Genomic DNA, 18,389 nt, shown 5'->3' with positions numbered 1-18,389 from the left:
TTGTCATGGTATCATCAACAAACCAACTTCAGCTAAAGATTTAAACATTTGGGAGTGTTGAAATGATTTTGGTTTGACTTTTTCAGTGTGGGCACTCCCAATTACTAAATGCCAACTTATAAATCCGCAATGATTTGTTGTTGGTGGAGTTGAACCAGATTTGGCAACATGTGAAACTGATCAAACTTTTGTAACAACATGCGTAACTGATCAAAGTTTTGTAAGGCCAATGATAGTGGCACCTGATTTGGAGCTATAGGAAGCACCTACCTACAATGTCTGTGAGCTCAGACACCAAATCAAAAATGTATTGGGACAACGCGTGGCGAAGCGGAGCCACACCAAATCAAAAATTCTAAGCATGCATCGGGACAGGGTGAGGCAAAGCCGAGCCACACAAAATCAAAGATCCTAAGCGTTGAGGCGAGGCTAAGCCGAGTCACACCAAGTCGATAATCGCATGTATCGGAACGGGACGAGGCGAAGCCGAGCCTCACCAAATCAATAATCCTAGGACTGTATCGGGACGGGACGAGGCGAAGCCGAGCCACACCAATTCAAAAATCCTAAGCGACGGGGCGAGGCAAACCCGAGCCATACCAAATAAAAAATGCACGACGGGGAGAGGCGAAGCCAAATCACACCAAGCCAAGAATTTGGTTAAATTGAATATAAAAATGATGGGGGATAGTTTCGGGCCCGCCCGGTGCGTAGCACGGGCAAAAAATCTAGATTAACATAGTTAATATATTAGCACGGGGAGAGGCGAAACCGAGCCACACCAATCAAAAATGCATCACGACTCCGCAGGCGAAGCCCCGCGACACCAAATAAAAAGATGCACAACGGGGTGAGGCGAAGCCGAGCCACAACAAATCAAAAATCCTAGCCACACCATATCAAAAATCCTAAGCGACAGGGCGAAGCGAAGCCCCGCGACACCAAATAAAAATGCACGACAGGGCGAGACGATGCCAATCACATCCGGTACGTAGCATGGGCATAAAATATTGCACACCGACTAATAAAATTAGATCCAAATTCTAAATTATTTGTTTTGAATTTAAGGCTCCAAGTCCAAAAACAATTTGAAATTGCTTAAGCCAAATTCAGTTGTTTTTGTATGCCAAAATCCAAGAAATGATCTTATAGCTCATAAGCATAAACTAATGAAGTGATTGACCCACTTTATACACGTCCTCTATGTCTATGTATATCATAATGATTGTTAAATCATTGTTTTGATTTGAAACAGTTACAAATGGGTAGACCTTATTCCGTATATGAGGTTTGTATAACTAATTAGGTTTATGAATCTCTAATAGAGATTTGAAGGTATTTTCTGAGTAGGAGTTCTGCTTTTTGATTAGCATATGGTTTCTCAGGTTTTGGGTGAAAAAGATCAGTGAGATAAAACAAAATCCATCATCATCATGTGCAGAACAATCTACTGATTAATAGATGTGTAGGTCTTCATGTTCATGATGGGGACATGGCGAGGCAAGGCGAAGCCGAAGCCGAGCTTTACTAAATCAAAAATATGGTTAACTATGCCATTCTATTTGCAGTTGTAGATTGAATTGGCGAAGCAAGTTTGTACGCCCGGGCACAAAATCTAGTATGCATGATAAACATAAATACAAAATTTATTGTAGCTTTGTTATTATAGTAACTTCAAGTAAATTAAAATAAATTATTATTATTTAATATATATATATATATAACTTATTTATTTTGTTCAATAAAATATCATAAAGTGTAACAATAAATTAAAATAATTATTATTGTACAGTTGTACATAATAGTTAAAATTTAAAAATATTTAATTTTTTAATTAAAATAATTAATCATATCATATAATATATACTCATCCATGATAAGTTTATAGATTTTGTATTCATGACATAAAATGAAAGAGAGTAAAAAACATATTTTGGAAGTCTTCCAAAATCTTACATATTTTGCAAGACTTTTATCAAGTCAAATATATACACAAAAGTCACTCAAAGTCTTGAAAATAGGCAAGTATGCAAAGTCTTTGAATTTTCAAGTTTACAACGAGTAACATAAACTTTAGAAGACCTTTTGATAATCTACAACGAGTAACATAAACTTTGAAAGAGATTTTAAAAGTATACAACCAATAACACAATACTTTGTAAATCCATTAAACTTTTTGGAAATCAATAAAAGTATTTATTGAGACACATCGTGCCTAGGGCTGAACATGGTTTTGATTTTGCGGCGGAACTGGACCGAACCAGACCAATCAGGAAGAAACCGAACCTAACCATTAACTAACGGATTTGTTATGGTAAAAAATTTAAAAACCGACATTACTGGTTCAGTTTTGGTTTGACCCCAAACCGAACCAAAAACGAATGTAAAACCGGTTATGTTCAACCGTTAGATTAAAACATAAGATTTAATCTACACCCTTCGTTTTTCTTAACCCTAGTATTAGATATCATCGACCAGTTTCTTAACCTCAATCTCTCTATTGTTTATATTTTTTGAATTTGTAATGTTTATGTTTTGAACTGTGCTTCTAAACTTGAAATATTAACTATGTTTGTGTTAATTACATTCTGCAGGTAGGTTAAAATTCTACTGTGATTTTTTTTTTTTTAAGATTTGAATTTTCAGTTTCAGAAAACTGGCAGACAGTCGGTTGTCCATTAACCCGATGGAACAAACCGAAACCGGCTAAAACCATTAAGAAACCGAACCAATGGTTAATGGTTCGGTGATGGTAATATTTTTTAGAAACCGATAGTATTGGTATTGGTTTGATTTGGCTGGAAACCGAGCCAAAACCGACCATGAACAACCTATATATACATGTATGATAAACGGCTAGGATTAATTACGTTTTATATCAATGGGTATTATTATCACGGTTCATACGGTTCGGTTCTTCCGGATTAGAGATTCAAACTGTTAACCGAACCGAAATCTAACGTTTATAAAAATCCAAATTGTGACTGACCGTCGGATGAATTGTCCGGCTCGATTTCAGTTCGATTATATCGGTTTCGGTCCGGTTTGACGGTTTGGTTTATTTATCAACTGAATTCAATTTAATTTTTCATCTGTAATTCTGTATACAATTTTAGAAATTGCTTTTGTACCTCTTTACTAAGAAATATGATATCTTTGTCTGAATAATTTAAACCAGTTAGATCTTTGTACAATTTAATGCCACCAAATTCAGAAGGAGGCCCATCCACATGGGAAAATTTAAACCCGAGAATCCAAACAAATCCAGCTTTTCCAAATTGGGGTGAGGCCGAAGACCCTGCATAACCATACCATCTTCTACATTGGAGGTGGTCCACCTTAGATTTAATTTTCTCAAATTTATCTTATCCTTCAACTTTGCTCTTTCTGCATCTTCTATTCCTTTGACATTCTCTAAATTTTCTAAGAAATGTGATATCTTTGTTTATCAACTGAATTCAATTTAACTTTTCATTTGTATACAATTTTAGAAATATGATATCTTTGTTTGAATATCTGTTTGCTTTACAATTTCGCTTTACAATTTTTTTTTATTTTTTTTTAGAAATATGATATCTTTATTTTAAAAATATGTTTTTTTTTTTTTACAAGTTTACAAGTCCGACTCCGTGCCATTATGACGGGACCAAATTGTGAATACAAAATTCAGTTTTGCATTAATCTTTCGGTCGGCCGACCCACCATGGTTGCGGTCATCTAGTTTAAAGTAAAGTAGGACAAATATCAAAACTTAATACTTAGACTTAAGTTAACAATTAAGAAATTAAAACATAAATATTGGATTATATTTTGGAAACCCTTTTGAAATCTCGAAACAACTTCCAAATTTGAAGTCTTTTCCGTTGGTGCGACGATATTCCACATGACACCTTTGTTCAAGTTCCATCATGGTTTCACCATCCCTCATGATTTGACCTTCTTGCTGAAGTAAAAGAAGATACTTACTAATTTCCTTATTCATTACAGTGAAGCGATGAGACAACACTGAAACATCACGATTGTTTGGATTCCTTGTTTGTTCTTGAAATTTTCTAAATATCGTTTCCCAAAAAAAATTGCGACGGGAAGCGTTTCTGAATATAGTCTTAGTACAAAAGACATAGTTCCTGCAAATACATTCATCTTCCTCAATAGTAAATTTTGGTAATCCCTCCTAATTCGACTTTGCACATTGACACGATGATTTTCGGCAGCATGTTGGTTTGCTATGTACTCAGACATGTTCATATTATCAGTTATGCTCTTTGAAGTATTGGAAGAGTGATGAAAAGAATTGGAAATTGAGAAATTCTAGAGAGATTTAGAAATTATGCTGTGAGTTGACTAGAGTTTGAACTTCGGTATTTATAGATGGGGGAAATTGTAGCCGTTGGATGAGGAACTGATGAGCGATGATCAAGTCAGCGAACAACATACCGACTAAAGCCGAGCAATGGACACTCTATCGCTTCCTGGAAAGTTTGTTGTGTATGCCTATATGTTATATTTGACATATATGTAGATATGCTTGGCACTTTGGCATACCCATCGTCGGTGCTAAAGTGGCAAAATCAACTGCTTGACATGTGCATAGGAATAGGCCTAAGCATTATTTAGTTTGTACTGGATGTCCCAAATGAACTTTGATTTATCCATGTCTATGCTCACTCTAAGTAGAGATCTCAAGCCATTGCCAAATCAAGATGGCGATTATCACAATTCAACAAATCTCTGTCATTATCAATTATAATACAACGGTGAACCAGAAGACCGACAATATATTGTTCATACTTCATATCTTTGATGGTTATAATACAGAATTAGTATTGATCAATTGGAAATTCATGTACAAGCTATCCATATACTATGGTGATCCCTTTTGGAAATAAATTACATACAAACATATTCTGGAAGAAACATGAATTCAAATCTTTCAACTATGTTGAAACATGTATTCTTTGCCGCCCCTTTCATCAAGTACAGGTTTTCTACCTGAGAACAAACAGTAACAAAATTCAGGAACAACAGAACTCATCGTATGGGAAACTCCAGTATATAGATTTAAAAGACCCCTAATCTGTGGTGTATCCTAAGTGTACGCATCCAATTTCCCTATTTACAAAAACCAGGGGAAATCTACCTGAAATGGGCCTTGAATAATCTGATATAGCAATTAAGCAGTTATTTGTTTCCCTGAGTGCTATGAATTCAGTAGGTGCTTCATGTATCTCAGTGCAGATCGCAGCATCGCTCTAGCCTTTTTATCGGGAGAGACACCAGACAGTATCATTTCTTCGTACACAGCTGGAACCTGCTCCATAAGCATATTCACTTGATATTTATCTTGCACAATGTTATGCAAAAAAAAAAAAAAGCAAGTCAAATCAGCATGGCAAGAACCACGCCTGGACACTTAGTTTAGTCTCCAAGTGCAAAGGTTAGATGCAAATTTTGAAGCACTTTTAACATAATGAGTTATTAAGTATAGGACGCTTGCCAACTTGAAGAGTCAAGCTGCCAATAAATTGCACTGAGCTCTTTATCACCAAAACTACATAAAGGAGAAGGTACAACAGTATTGCACCTTCATATCAAATTGAGCATTCTAACCAAACCTAAAAAACTACACTAGTATCTTTGATCATCGTCTAATAATACTTAACATGGCAAAATCTGGTGAGCGATATTTATGTAGTGATGAATCCATATAAGGCTATGTTAGAGCTCAGCTTGGCATTCCTTGATTATCTGAATATTGAAAGTCCTAGCAGAGGTTTAAAATGTACTACTGCATAACATAATACTTCAATCCTAGACTTGGTAATGCTAAACAAGACCGTAGTGTGAGTACACAAAAACATCTGTGACCATATGGACAAAAATAAACATTTCACGTGATATATTAAATAAGCTTCAGAAGATCAGCACTTTACCTTTTCAAACTTCTCAACACGGACTAGTGCTTTCATGAGGGTCGTATATGACACAACATCTGGTTTCAAATGCTACAATTACAAGAAATAAACAGAAGGTCAAGAGACAGGCTGAAGAGCTTTTGGAAAAAATTGTATGAAAGAAGAATAGCATCACCGAAATAAGTAGTCAGGAACTCACATTTTCCTTCATAAACTGCAACACAGCAAACGCTTCAACATCTCTTCTATCCTCGCCGAAAGCATTGATTAATGAGTTCAGAACTTGAACATTAGGTTTAAATCCATCAGCTCTCATGATCCTAAAAGCATTTACTGCTAATTCAGACAAACCCTGTCAACAATTGGAGGATTTTAGTACTGATCTATGTTCTCTGCCCAAATATTAATATCACCGAGCCAATAGTACCATAGTGATGCTATATTCTTCCTCAGGAATTGAAAACGTAGGGAAAACTTGTTAGCACATACATATTAACCAAAATGTTTGGTGATTTATATACTGTTATATGTCAAGGCTAAGACACTGAAGCCGAAGGGGCTACGAGCATAACTACTATATTCAGATTCACACACACATATATAAGGTTAAGATGCACAAACATACCCTTTGAGCATATCCATTGATCAACGCATGGTACATAGGTGCAGACGGTCTTAGACCAGCAGATTTCATGACATCTAAGCACTCCATAGCATCCTGAAACCTTCCTGATTGCCCATATATATCAATCAACGTAGTGTAAGTGATAACATTCGGTATCAAGCCTTGGCCCTGCATCTTCCCCAACAAGCTCTTGACCTCATCCCACTTCTCCTGCTCCCCTAGAGAATTAATCATAATGTTATATGTAGTGGCACAAGGAGGACATCCACTCTCTCGCATTGTATCAAACAACTCCTCGGCCATTCCATGATGCCCTGATTTTCTATGAGAATCAATCAATGTGTTCCATGTAACATTATCGGGTTGAATTCCATCAGATTTCATCTTCTCAAAAGTAGCCATGGCATGTTCCAAACAATTATATTTACCAAACGTATCAATCATGACATTGTAAAAATGCCTATCAGGTTTAACCCCGCTATTTTTCATCTCTTTAAGAACTGAAAATGATTTCTGCCAATCCCCTCTATCACGATAACTCGCTAAAATCCTACTAAACACATATGAGTTGGGCTGAACATCATTAGCTTCCATTTCTTTCAGCACAATTCTTGCACTTTCCCATCGTCCAGCATTAGCATACGCATCAATAAGAAGACTATAAGTATGTTCATCTGGAGAAACTCCACATTTTTCCATCTCAGACACAATTGATTCAGCATCTTTCAGAGACCCATTTTTCACATACCCTTTCAATAATGCATTATAAGCCCTAGTTCTGGGCTTCAATCCACCCTCTTTCATCTCTTCAAAAATCGCTTCGGCTTCCATAGTTCTTCCACAATTCCCTAATGCAGATATAATAGACAAAAGTGATGAAGTTTTAGGACTCAAACCCTGACCCTGAATCATTGCCAAGAAAAACATAGCCCTATCTGGATCCCCAGCTTTAGAAAATGCAACAACTAAATCATTCATCAACTGACAATCTAATTCAATCTTATCAGACTCCATTTCTAGATACAATTTCTGTAAAACAGACGAATCAACTGTATTTGTACCACGCGTAAGACATTGAATAATAATACTATAATTTGCAAAATCTGATTGAAAGCCATCTTTTCTCATTCTAGACATCAAATTCAAAGCCTTTTCAAGATCACCGTTACGAGCACAAGCACCAATTAAAGCATTATAAGTTAACGGGGTTAAACTTCTTTGTTGAGATAACAAAAAAGCTTCATATAATTTATCAGAACGACCTAATGCATGAATTAAAATAGAGTAAAGAAGATCATAAGAGAAACACAAATTATGTTTTTGTAACCAAGTAACCAAGGCATAAGCAGTATCAAGTGTAGATTTTGATGAACATAACGATTTAAGTAATGAATGCCATAGTTGAGCTGATACAGCTCTATATGTTTCAGCCAATTTTATCTCAACTGGGTCTAATGAAATCGGCGACTCGGAATTCTCAGTTTTGAAATTGGTGGGTTTATTTGATGATGATAGGTATCTAATTAGTGGTGTGAAATCGTAACGACGGTTGTGAAGTGAAGTTAAATCATCAGTTGCAGATGATGAAGAAGAAGAAGAATAGAGGGAAGAGGTTGAAGCAATGGCGGTTGTGGTGATTGTAGAGGTTAGTGGTGGTGATGGAGAAAAGATATGGTGGTGGCGGAGAACTAAGGAGAAAACAGTTGTTGGTGGTGAAGTGGAGCGAGTAGGAAGCGGTGGTGGTGATGGAGGGAGAAGAATCATATCTTCGCTGCTTCTGGTTTTAGAAAGAGAGGGAAAATGGGAGTGGATAAAAAGAGGTTATTTTATCGGTTTCTTTTGTTATTCGGACTTTCCACAAAACGGACACAACCCACCGAACTTTTAACTTTTTGGGGTGCCCCACTTCATCCAGCCGTCCAATAAATCTGACGGACGTAAATTTTCAATTGATTTTTGAGTAAAGAGGCTAGGGTTTTGTAAACCCCTTCTTCCTCATGTTATTCTACTTGGTGGTTGCAGAGTAGAGAAAGTCGTCGCCTCTCTTTCTCCTGGTTCTCGTTAGATTCTGTCCAAAGCATTAAAATTAAGTCCCGATGGGCGGTTCACGAGATCAAGTGAACAAGGCTCACAAGACTCGATTTTCTTCCAAAGCTACTCGTCAAATCCACAAAACTTCTAATGCAGGTACTTGGTTTTTCAGTCCAAATTTGAACTATTAATTTCTCTATTGCTTATATGTTTTATGATTAATCTCCCTTAGTTCGTTGTTCAATCTACTTAATTTCAACTTTTTTTTGGGTGATTTGTAGGTAATAGAATCTCTAAACCCAACAAAAAAAATGCTGCAAAGGGAGCTAGAGATGCTCGGATTCAGCGTAACAAGATGGTGAATATGAAGTTTCTATAAGTTTTGCTTACTGTTTTTCTGTTCATGAACACCAGTGACTATGAAGAAAAAAAAGCTAACATTTTTATGCCATATCATGATGCACAGAACCAATTTGATGTTGGTGCAAGTTTCTCGGTCAGACCTCTAATTTAGAGCTTCTGTTTTTGTAGTTACGTACTCAGAAAAGAGACGCACTTTTGAAGGAGAAGAGAGCGTCTTCTGGACAAAATTCTCCGCCCCGTATTATTGTAAGTAACTGAGTTCTTCTATGGTTCATTATGTTAAAGTTTTTCGTTGTTGTTTCGTTTTGACGTGGAGACGTATATTGGTTGGTAATTTGGAACCCTGGAACCCATGAGCTAGATCCTCCTTTATCTTTCAGATACCCATGAGCTAGATCTCCTTTAAGAAGCAAAAGATCTGGTTTTGTTATAAGCTGTATAAAAATATACCTTTTGTTCAAAGAATGTGAGGCTTAAGACTTGAGTTGTTACATGTAATAGGTTGGTCGACTAGCAAATTTCACTACTACTATTACTAGCATTTAGCTGTTTAGCTCCAAAACATGATGTTCCATCCAGTTGATATAATCTTTGGCCGATAATAATGCATATATTAATGATAGTATTTATTTAAACCAATTACAAAATATGAAAATGGTAGTGGATTAACTGAAGTAAATATATAAACTTTCCTCTGTGATTTTGTTACTTTACAACACTGAACCAGTTCATGATTATTTACGAACAGGTTCTTTTTGGTCTTTCTTCGTCTGTCAACACTAAAGTACTTGCCAAGGAACTATTGGAGTTGCTATCTCCAGAGGATGCAGGAGCAGCATCTGCAACCGTTGCGTCTCCCAGCTACCATCTTAGAGCAACGGTAAGCTGAACTCTGCAGTTTTGTTAGCTGCTATGTTATTATGGGCTAGGTGTGAGGCGCGGCGTTGGGTTTAAAATACAAGGCCACGCTTATAATTAGCAAATTATCATAAACAGATAACTATTAGTCTGGAATTTTCTGTAATTAATAAGAACTATCTGTTTTCTTTCTTTACCATATATGGTTTTAGCTTATTATTAATGAAATCATTATGGGTCAAAAATACACATTGTGAATCCTAGGAAACACAAACAAGTTCCACCGTGCTCCCTTCAGAATATATCTAGTTTAAAACCAAACAAGCAACGCTCGCTCAAGCCTTTGATTATGGCGTCTCTGAGGCAGCAGAAATAAAGATCACGTTTTTCATGTTTTTCGTTTTACCTTGTGGTGAACAAAAGAGAAGATAGCTTTGGACTCTGAATGATTAGAAAGACAATGTGTTCTCTTTCAGGAGCAAAGACAGACCTATTCTGTGAATCCTATATGGCTATATTGTTACTATTTAAAGTTGTAAGAGCATCTTATTTTTCCAAATTAGTTTGTAAGGTAGATGTTTTTAAGTGTTTTAGACATCATTTTTTTCTCATTCTGGTCCAAACTTATCTACTCCTGCTAGAATCTCGATGAATGATTGCATAGCCAGGGTGTTTAACGTCATGTACTTTTCTAATCTAAGAAGTGGATATTTGTTTACTAGGTTTTGGTGGCACCTCATGGTGATCTGATGTCATGCATAGAAATGGCGAAGGTACATATTCTCTTAATATTAGGAACATTTTTGTTATGTGTTACTTGGTTATGCCGTTGCCGTTCACTAGTATGCCTTGGTTGTGCTGTTACTGTTTTAACTGATCGACGCTATGACTCCATTGCAACTGTAGGTTGCCGACCTTTTTGCATTTGTAACAGATGCCAGCCCATGCAGTTCAAACTCTCACATTGATCAGTTTGGAGCTCAGTGCCTTTCTTTCTTTAGATCTCTTGGCCTACCAAGCTCTGTTGTCTTGATTCGCGTGAGTATATTGATCTGTTTTTTATACGTACCAATTACTATTTTTTTTTTAATCCAAATAACACTCATTTTTTATGTTATGTATTCACAAAATTTGCTATTTTTGTAGAATCTTCCTTGTGATCCTCACAAAAGAAATGACATGAGGAAAAGGTGTGCGTCTAGCCTTGCATCTGAATTTACTGACGATTCAAAGTTTTATCCAGCTGATACAAAGGAAGAGCTGCATAAGGTAATATTTCCCTCACTCCCAAAACTGGATTTCTATATTTGATCTACAGTGTCCATTAATTGGAAGATGAAGTCCTCCTTTCTGTCACTCATAACTGGATGGTAATACAGCAGTTCATTCACTTCATTGTTTCTCATCTATTCCGTTCGCAGTTCATGTCTGTTTTCAAAGAGCAACGCCCTAGTGTTCCTCACTGGCGAGGTCAGAGAGCTTACCTTATGGCTGAGGAGGTAATAATTTCCTGCTCCTGACTTGTATTAATTTATCGGGAGCAACTATAGTTCTTCGTTGGACCTTCTGTATCCTTTTTTTTTTACTTATGTACAAGCTTTCAATTGTCCTCCTGTAGGTTGATTTGGTAGTTGATGACAAAAATCCTGGAACATGTACGCTCTCCCTGACTGGTTATCTGCGCGCTCGCAGTTTATCAGTGAATCAGCTGGTATTTATGTTATCTTTCGGTCAAAGTTTCTTCAATTCCAAGGGTTACGTTTATTTATAATTGTTTCTTCAAATTAGGTTCACGTGTCTGGAGTTGGAGATTTTCAGTTGTGCAAAATAGTTGTGCTCAAGGATCCTTGTCCCTTAATTGCAAAAAAAGGGCACAACATGATGGATTCTGATGAATTACCAAGTGTGCAGGTATTAACCCATTTTTTTTTTTGGCCAATTTACATTTAAGTTGAGATGCATGGATTACAATAGAATTATCTGTGCACGTGTAGGATATTAATAGTGCGAAATTGCGAAGTTTTCCCTGTACTAGTTTGGTTTCAGTAATTCTCGAATATTTAACATTTGGACCCATGGTTCTTTCTATTAAATTCCCTAATCTTGGTCGCAGGTTCTTCGCTCCTTAGTTCCCGACCCATTGAAGCAAGAACCTTTACTTGTTGAAAACGTTCCAGATCCTCTTGGAGGAGAACAAGTAAGCATTCACAACCAGTCACTAACTTATATATACATATATGTATGTTTATGAAACTTTAAATTTGTACGATATTTTACTGTGAACGTATTATCCATGTTACTGCAAAATTATATAAGATTCCTGCAGTGATGCTCTATTCTGCCAGGTTTGGACAGGCAGCACTATATATTTTCTATGAGACTGCTCCTCTACGAGAGTAGCTATTCCGTCAAAGTGTGCCTAACACTTACCTATGTACTATTCCCAAGACGAAACCAGCAAAATCGTTACCTATAGTTTGTTACTGAAACTGTTGACGATTTTACACCCAGTCACTTGTCTTAGCTGCGTAGCTTTTTATTTAGGAGAACTTGCTTGTGTGATCCTGTAGGTACTAACAACAGTTTTTCTTCTCAGACATTTCCTACGCAGGAAGATATGGATCTAGCTAAGGAGTTTAACAGACAAAAAAAGCAAAAGAGAGCTGTTCCTCGAGGGACCTCTGAGTACCAGGTTTTTATTCTTTCATGTTCATTATAATCTACCTACGTATTTGTAATATACAATGCTGGCAGTACTTACGACCTCTCTATATGTTGGTCCTCCACTGAGAATCGTAGAGGATGAACCGGAGTTTGTAAATTCGCATACTTATCTAATTGTTCTGTGTCATAGGCTGCTTGGTTTGAGGGAGATGAAGATAGTGATTTAGAGAATGATAATGATGATATGCTAATGGATGAAGGAGATAATGATTTTCCAGGTCTGCAAGATGGAAATCATTCAGACCTAGATGATGACAAATCTTCTCTAGAGTTAGGAGATTCTGATGAAGAAACCCAGGCTGATACGATGATGACAGTAAGTGTTCCTTTTTAGGCGTGGATTATAGTATTAATTGTATCTTAATACAAAATTCCTTGGAATGCTCTCGTAGGTTGGGTGTTGCGACTAGCAGTGCTAGTTACCGCAATGTCTGAGACTCTGAAGATTCTGATTTGGTTTTCTTTCAGGATGGAGAGCAGCTGACCAAAGAGCAGATAGAGGCTGAGATTCGGAAGATTAAAGAAGCTCATGCTGAGGACGAGGGTACACACACACACACACACACACATCTTACAGTGTTTTAGCTCTTCTACGTAGTATAGTAGATGGAACACGTACACCTTCAAAATATGTATTCAGATTTTCATGAAAAACACTTCGCAGCCTCCTTTTAAATTTTAGACTAGGGAAATGCTATCTATTTGGCTGCTGTATAGTAATTTTTATGTTGTAGGAAAGCAAATCAAGGTTGACCAAACAGAGTGTACTGAACCGTTTGAGTGTTATATGTTGTTGTTGCAGAATATCCAGATGAAGTGGATGCTCCAACTGATGTTCTTGCCCTCAAGCGCTTTGCAAAGTATCGAGGTCTTAAGTCGATAAGGACTTGTGCATGGGATCCTAAGGTCGGTAGTTGGTAGAAAATGTCGTGGTTTTAATGTCTGTTTAACATTAAATTCGAAGAATCATGGAACTTGTTTATTGCTGGCAGGAATCCTTGCCTCCCGATTATGCTAGACTGTTTGAATTTGAAAACTTTGCAAGAACACAAAAAGCTGTTCTTGCTAAAGCTCAGGATACAGAACAGAGTAGCAATGATGAGTCTGTACCTACTGGTACGTATGTGAGGCTTCATGTCAAGGAAGTACTATCAGACGTTGCTACCAAGTTACGAGAAGCGTCCAAGAGATTCCCAGTGATTGCATGTGGGCTCTTGCAGCACGAGTCAAAGATGTCAGTCCTTCATTTTAGGTAATTATTGAAACTCTTTCTTCTTCTTTTTTTCTTTTTCTTGTGTGTGTGTGGTGGTGATTGGTATTTCAGACCTGCAGTGACGGAAAGCAAGTTTTACGCGGTCTCCTGAAAAATAGATGTTTATCCAGGCCTTCAGGACAATGATCATATCTTCATATGCTTTGAAATGAGGTTCCTTCAGAAATTAAGCAACTTGATTTTTCTGTTATGCAGCGTAAAGAAACATGAAACCTATGATGCTCCTATCAAATCAAAGGAAAGTCTGATTTTCCATGTTGGTTTTCGCCAGTTCGTAGCTAGGTAATTTCTGTTGTACTAGGTAGAAAATGTACTCCGTTTAAAGATTTCGATACCTAAGTTATATAACTTCGTCATTCTCTCCAGAATATTTAACTCAAATTTTGCAGGCCAATATTTTCTTCGGATGCTATAAGGTCAGGCAACCACAAGTCGGAGAGGTTTTTGCACCCAGGGCGCTTTTCGATGGCTTCGGTGTATGCTCCAGTTTCATTTCCTCCACTGCCGTTGATTGTCTTCAAGCAGGGAGATGTTGAACCTACTGTTGCAGCTGTTGGTACACTAAGAAGCATTGACCCTGATAGAATAATTCTGAAGAGAATTATTTTAACCGGGTTAGTTTTCTGTTTCTTGTAGATTATTTTGTTTATCTATTTGTTCTAGTTTTTCTCCATTAATTGCTTTCCTTTCTTTTAAAAAATGTTTTTTTAGACCATCCACTACAGCAAATGGTATAGTTTTAGCTTTAACATAGAGGTGCTCGTAGCGGACAAATAACAAAAACTAACCGGGCTCAATGGAATCCCAAACCAGGCTCACGCTGAAATTAAGCCTCGTATGACTCGTATCGATGGGCCACCATCTGAGACATATCCTGCCAACCAAACTCACTTTGCAATGAGTTCACGTGGGACTCACTCTCAGATATGGTCCGGATACCTTGACTTTTTAAAGATGCTTGATTACAGATCAAGCTCGGGCATTTATACCATATGCTAAATTTGGCATATTCAAATACCATAATATTCTAGGACCTCCTCATCAGATGTTTTAGATGGTACATGTACAAAGGTTTTTATGTTATTTGCATCCTTAATTTTCTCGCATTGCGAGTGAACTGAGTTTGGTTGTCGCGTGTTTAATTAGAATTTGAATTATGTGATTATTGTGCATTTTGGCAGTATTATCCTCATTGTTAGATTATCGTGCGTGAGCTTTCACCTTGATGTTTGCTTTTCTCAATGGGCACTATTTTATGTTGCAGCTACCCTCTGAGAGTACAAAAATCAAAAGCCACAGTCCGGTATATGTTCCATCATCCTAGGGACATCACTTGGTTCAAGGTAAGAAAGTCTTGGTTAGCAGTTGACGAACATATCAGTGGGTATACAATTAGGGCTACTTTGCATCATATTACATGAGTTCTGATTAAAACGGGTTTTCTGCAGAAAGTAGAATTGTGGACAAAATGTGGTCGTCGTGGGCGTGTGAAAGAAGCTGTTGGTACACATGGTAGGGTTCTTCCATACTCATAAATATGCTTCTCTGAGTTGCTTTAGTGCAAAAAAAATAACATCCTAGGAAAATAATAGGTGAACAATCAGCCAACACCAAAGGGTTAGTTAATGCATGTGTGTTTTGAAGGCAACAGGAATATCTACTGGCCAAAACTTCCAAAAATCTTCGAATACTAGAAATTACAAGATTAATACTGTTTCTGGAAGTTGTCTATTATGTTTAATAATGCGAAAGATGAAAAATGTATTGGGTAATATTTAACATGAAAATCAGCAGACTTCTGATTAATTGGTGTACTTTTTTTATACAGGGTCAATGAAGTGCCTCTTTAACGGGGTTGTTCAACAGCATGACACCGTTTGCATGAATTTGTATAAGCGTGTTTATCCCAAGTGGCCCGAGAATCTTTACCGTATACTTGATGCCTGACCATGGATTCTATGAAGGGTTCTTCCAGCAATTGTGTAGTTTCTACTTTGTTTTTCGGGATCTTTTTCTGTAGCCCAATTTTTTTTCTTCTTACATCACAAAGCCATCATTTCTAAGCTAAGCTATATGTATGTGTAAAATCCATATTTTTAGCTACAATAAGACTTAATCTAAGTTTGTTGATCTTTATTTATTCGATGAAATGCCTCCATGAATTTTTTTTTGTTTTATTAATTGGAGCTAGAAAATTTTCACCTACGAAATAGGTGCTAAAAATGTGAAAGTTTGATCTTTCTTCATGTTACCGTGAAAGTTTTTTTTCACATGTTACCGTGAAAGTCAGGATTTGATCTGGTTTAAGATCTCATGGAGAGAGAGAAGCTAAAATTTGAACCTCTAGTGCTCTCTTATCCTTCAAAAAAGTCCCAGAACACATTTACATATAAGCAACTGATGATTAAGGATCAAATGTCACGTTCAGCAGGAGCATGCTTTGTGAGATCAAGCCGGCTAATGTATGTCTGGACTAGCGAGCCATAATATAGTTGATCGCCGATTTTGATCCCAACAGTGACAGATGCCAATCCAGCATCCGTATATAGACCCGTAATTTCTCCATTCAAATTCACAGCTACAACTCCTCCATCCTTTAGTATATGTGGTACGTTTACGAATCTTGACAACATTGCTGTAGCTTTCCTAATAAATGGGTACCTCAGCATCACATCCCATACCAAAGTTTTTCCCTGTAAAAGGAAAAAAAACCCATTAGATTGAAAAACAGAACTGAAAACTTATGACGACTAGTAGTAAAAGAAAGAGTGTTTACCGAGGCCAATCCGATCCAATACTGTCCTTCTCCATCATAGCGAATATTATCAGGATACCCTGGCAAATTATCGGCGAAAACGTCAACCGATCCCATCTTTTCTCCTTTAATATAATACTTACTACAGCTTCGCCTGCATGTTCAAAGATTGACCATGGCCATTAAATACAAATATTTGATTCAAAACAATTAGATGATTTAGACGGATTAGAATGTGACTTACAAAGGAGTTTCGCAAAAGACCACAAAGTCATTTTCTGGAGAGACTGCAACTCCATTAGCAAAGTAGAGGTCACGAGCCAGTACTTTGGTAGCCGAGTTTGCCGTGTCAAAACTCATTAACCGTCCGTAAGGTCTACCTTCAAGAACGTCCAACATGTGATCATCTAGGCTGTATTTGGATGATGCATCAGTGAAATATATAACTCCATCATCAGCAACATCTACACCATCTGTTAGTCTAAACTTCAACCCTTCTGCTTCGCCAGTCAACAATTCCACTTTTCCTTCTTTTGTCACTTTCATCAACCCCTGTAAGGTTTGAACGTGTGAAACGGTAGTGTTCAGGACAAATGAGAGTAGCCGCGCTTAGACATATGAAGTGTAGTTAGGTGCCGAAAAATATTTTTTGTTTCCATATGGGAGTTGCAGATAGTCTTAAAGTCTTACGTAATGGGAGGTCCGTTTCAGATAAGACTTGGCTAAAACTCCAAAACTGGTTTTGGTTTCATTGGAATAGCAGAAGCCACGATGCAAATTTTATGATCTAGATGAGGACCAAAACTAAGCGTTGACAGATAATTTGAATTCTACTAAAAAAGAAAGCAAACTTGCAAACTAACCTTGCCAGACTCAGCTACGATGAGTTGTTTATCTGGTCCGAAAGCAATACCCAATGGTCTTACGCCAACATAAACCCAATCCTCGGCTTTCAAATCTGATTCTGAATCGGTTGTTAACTTGAGTCGTCGAATCCAGCCAGCATTGCAACCAGTGTAAATGAATCCTGTCTCTGAATCATATGCTAAGTCTTCTGGACCAGGCAAATGCCCTTCGCCAATTATGTGACTCGCTGCAAGTATATGATCGTTATGTTTGGAAACCTTAACAGGTTTCCAAGATAGAGTTGACTTGGGGAGTGATCCTGCATCAAACTCATCAACTTGGTATAGAATCGTTGCAGTTAATACAGGAATAACAAGTAGAAACAAAAACCAACCAGACTTCATAATTCCCTTGTTATTAGTAGTAGTAGTCGTCGTTGGAGATAAATAAGTTTCTGATTTTGGTTTAGTCATGACTTACTACAGAACTGACTCTCTCTCTTTCTCCCTCCTCTTAGAGAATGGATTTATGATGTTTTCGAGTTTATTGGGGACGTCGATACATTATTTTATCCTTGAATCTACTATTTTTTATTTCATTTTCTTTTTGTTTATTAAATATTTTATGCAAGGCTTTCTACGGTTATATGGAAAGCCACGCTAGTAGTTTTTATTTCCTATTGGGGGTTGGACTATAGGCTACACAAATAAGGTTTTCAAAGTTTTTTTTTTTTTGGGACATTAGACAATATTCAATTAATTTATGTGTAATTAATTTGCTAAATTAGATGAGTCGCATTGGGGCATTCTACGTCTTCACTATCTACCATGTGTACTACCTATAAATGAACATATCCCTAAAACGTCGCCGTTTTTGCTTAGTAAGATTCCTAGTGGTTCAATGGTCCCATCCTCCATTCCCGCTATGGTGAATATATCTTCAAATCTTCAATCACATATAAGATCATGTAACACAACCGAAAGTAGACAAAAATCGTAT

The 18,389-nt window shown here is 37.1% G+C and overlaps 3 protein-coding genes across 3 annotated transcripts; 1 reads left to right on the top strand and 2 right to left on the bottom strand.

The window, feature by feature from the left end:
• Positions 1-4,758: 4,758 nt before the first annotated feature.
• LOC113356992 (pentatricopeptide repeat-containing protein At5g42310, chloroplastic-like) lies at positions 4,759-8,336 on the bottom strand. Its single transcript, XM_026600234.1, has 5 exons — positions 6,541-8,336; positions 6,115-6,267; positions 5,934-6,005; positions 5,141-5,311; positions 4,759-4,992 (listed from the first exon to the last, which is right to left on the bottom strand). The coding sequence occupies exons 1-4, from the start codon at positions 8,302-8,304 to the stop codon at positions 5,201-5,203; spliced, it is 2,100 nt and encodes a 699-aa protein (XP_026456019.1). The 5' UTR covers positions 8,305-8,336; the 3' UTR covers positions 4,759-4,992; positions 5,141-5,200.
• A 188-nt stretch (positions 8,337-8,524) lies between these two features.
• Positions 8,525-15,939, top strand: LOC113356990 (pre-rRNA-processing protein TSR1 homolog). Its single transcript, XM_026600231.1, has 21 exons — positions 8,525-8,727; positions 8,853-8,929; positions 9,103-9,180; positions 9,683-9,814; positions 10,515-10,565; positions 10,699-10,830; positions 10,939-11,061; positions 11,214-11,291; positions 11,411-11,503; positions 11,581-11,703; positions 11,906-11,989; positions 12,389-12,484; positions 12,647-12,832; positions 12,985-13,060; positions 13,319-13,422; positions 13,509-13,768; positions 13,985-14,071; positions 14,179-14,403; positions 15,054-15,132; positions 15,238-15,301; positions 15,618-15,939. Exons 1-21 carry the CDS (start codon positions 8,637-8,639, stop codon positions 15,734-15,736), a joined length of 2,358 nt encoding a protein of 785 aa, XP_026456016.1. The 5' UTR covers positions 8,525-8,636; the 3' UTR covers positions 15,737-15,939.
• A 67-nt stretch (positions 15,940-16,006) lies between these two features.
• LOC113356991 (protein STRICTOSIDINE SYNTHASE-LIKE 6-like) lies at positions 16,007-17,907 on the bottom strand. Its single transcript, XM_026600233.1, has 4 exons — positions 17,408-17,907; positions 16,789-17,096; positions 16,566-16,698; positions 16,007-16,482 (listed from the first exon to the last, which is right to left on the bottom strand). The coding sequence occupies exons 1-4, from the start codon at positions 17,861-17,863 to the stop codon at positions 16,201-16,203; spliced, it is 1,179 nt and encodes a 392-aa protein (XP_026456018.1). The 5' UTR covers positions 17,864-17,907; the 3' UTR covers positions 16,007-16,200.
• Between the last annotated feature and the right edge of the window lie 482 nt (positions 17,908-18,389).

Source organism: Papaver somniferum, chromosome 3 (assembly GCF_003573695.1).
Source record: "Papaver somniferum cultivar HN1 chromosome 3, ASM357369v1, whole genome shotgun sequence".
NCBI classification, from domain to species: domain Eukaryota; kingdom Viridiplantae; phylum Streptophyta; class Magnoliopsida; order Ranunculales; family Papaveraceae; genus Papaver; species Papaver somniferum.
The sequence above is the reverse complement of the archived record's forward strand: the minus strand, read 5'-3'. Positions and strand labels throughout refer to the sequence as shown.

Coding starts and splice junctions, on each gene's coding strand:
- LOC113356991 (XM_026600233.1), bottom strand. CDS start 17,863: ATGACTAAACCAAAATCAGAAACTTATTTATCTCCAACGACGACTACT. Junction 16,699..16,788: donor GTCTTTTGCGAAACTCCTTT/GTAAGTCACATT, acceptor TTGAACATGCAG/GCGAAGCTGTAGTAAGTATT. Junction 16,483..16,565: donor ATTGGATCGGATTGGCCTCG/GTAAACACTCTT, acceptor TTCCTTTTACAG/GGAAAAACTTTGGTATGGGA.
- LOC113356992 (XM_026600234.1), bottom strand. CDS start 8,304: ATGATTCTTCTCCCTCCATCACCACCACCGCTTCCTACTCGCTCCACT. Junction 6,268..6,540: donor TCAATGGATATGCTCAAAGG/GTATGTTTGTGC, acceptor AATTGTTGACAG/GGTTTGTCTGAATTAGCAGT. Junction 5,312..5,933: donor GTGTTGAGAAGTTTGAAAAG/GTAAAGTGCTGA, acceptor CTTATGGAGCAG/GTTCCAGCTGTGTACGAAGA.
- LOC113356990 (XM_026600231.1), top strand. CDS start 8,637: ATGGGCGGTTCACGAGATCAAGTGAACAAGGCTCACAAGACTCGATTT. Junction 11,292..11,410: donor CTTACCTTATGGCTGAGGAG/GTAATAATTTCC, acceptor GTCCTCCTGTAG/GTTGATTTGGTAGTTGATGA. Junction 12,833..12,984: donor AGGCTGATACGATGATGACA/GTAAGTGTTCCT, acceptor GTTTTCTTTCAG/GATGGAGAGCAGCTGACCAA.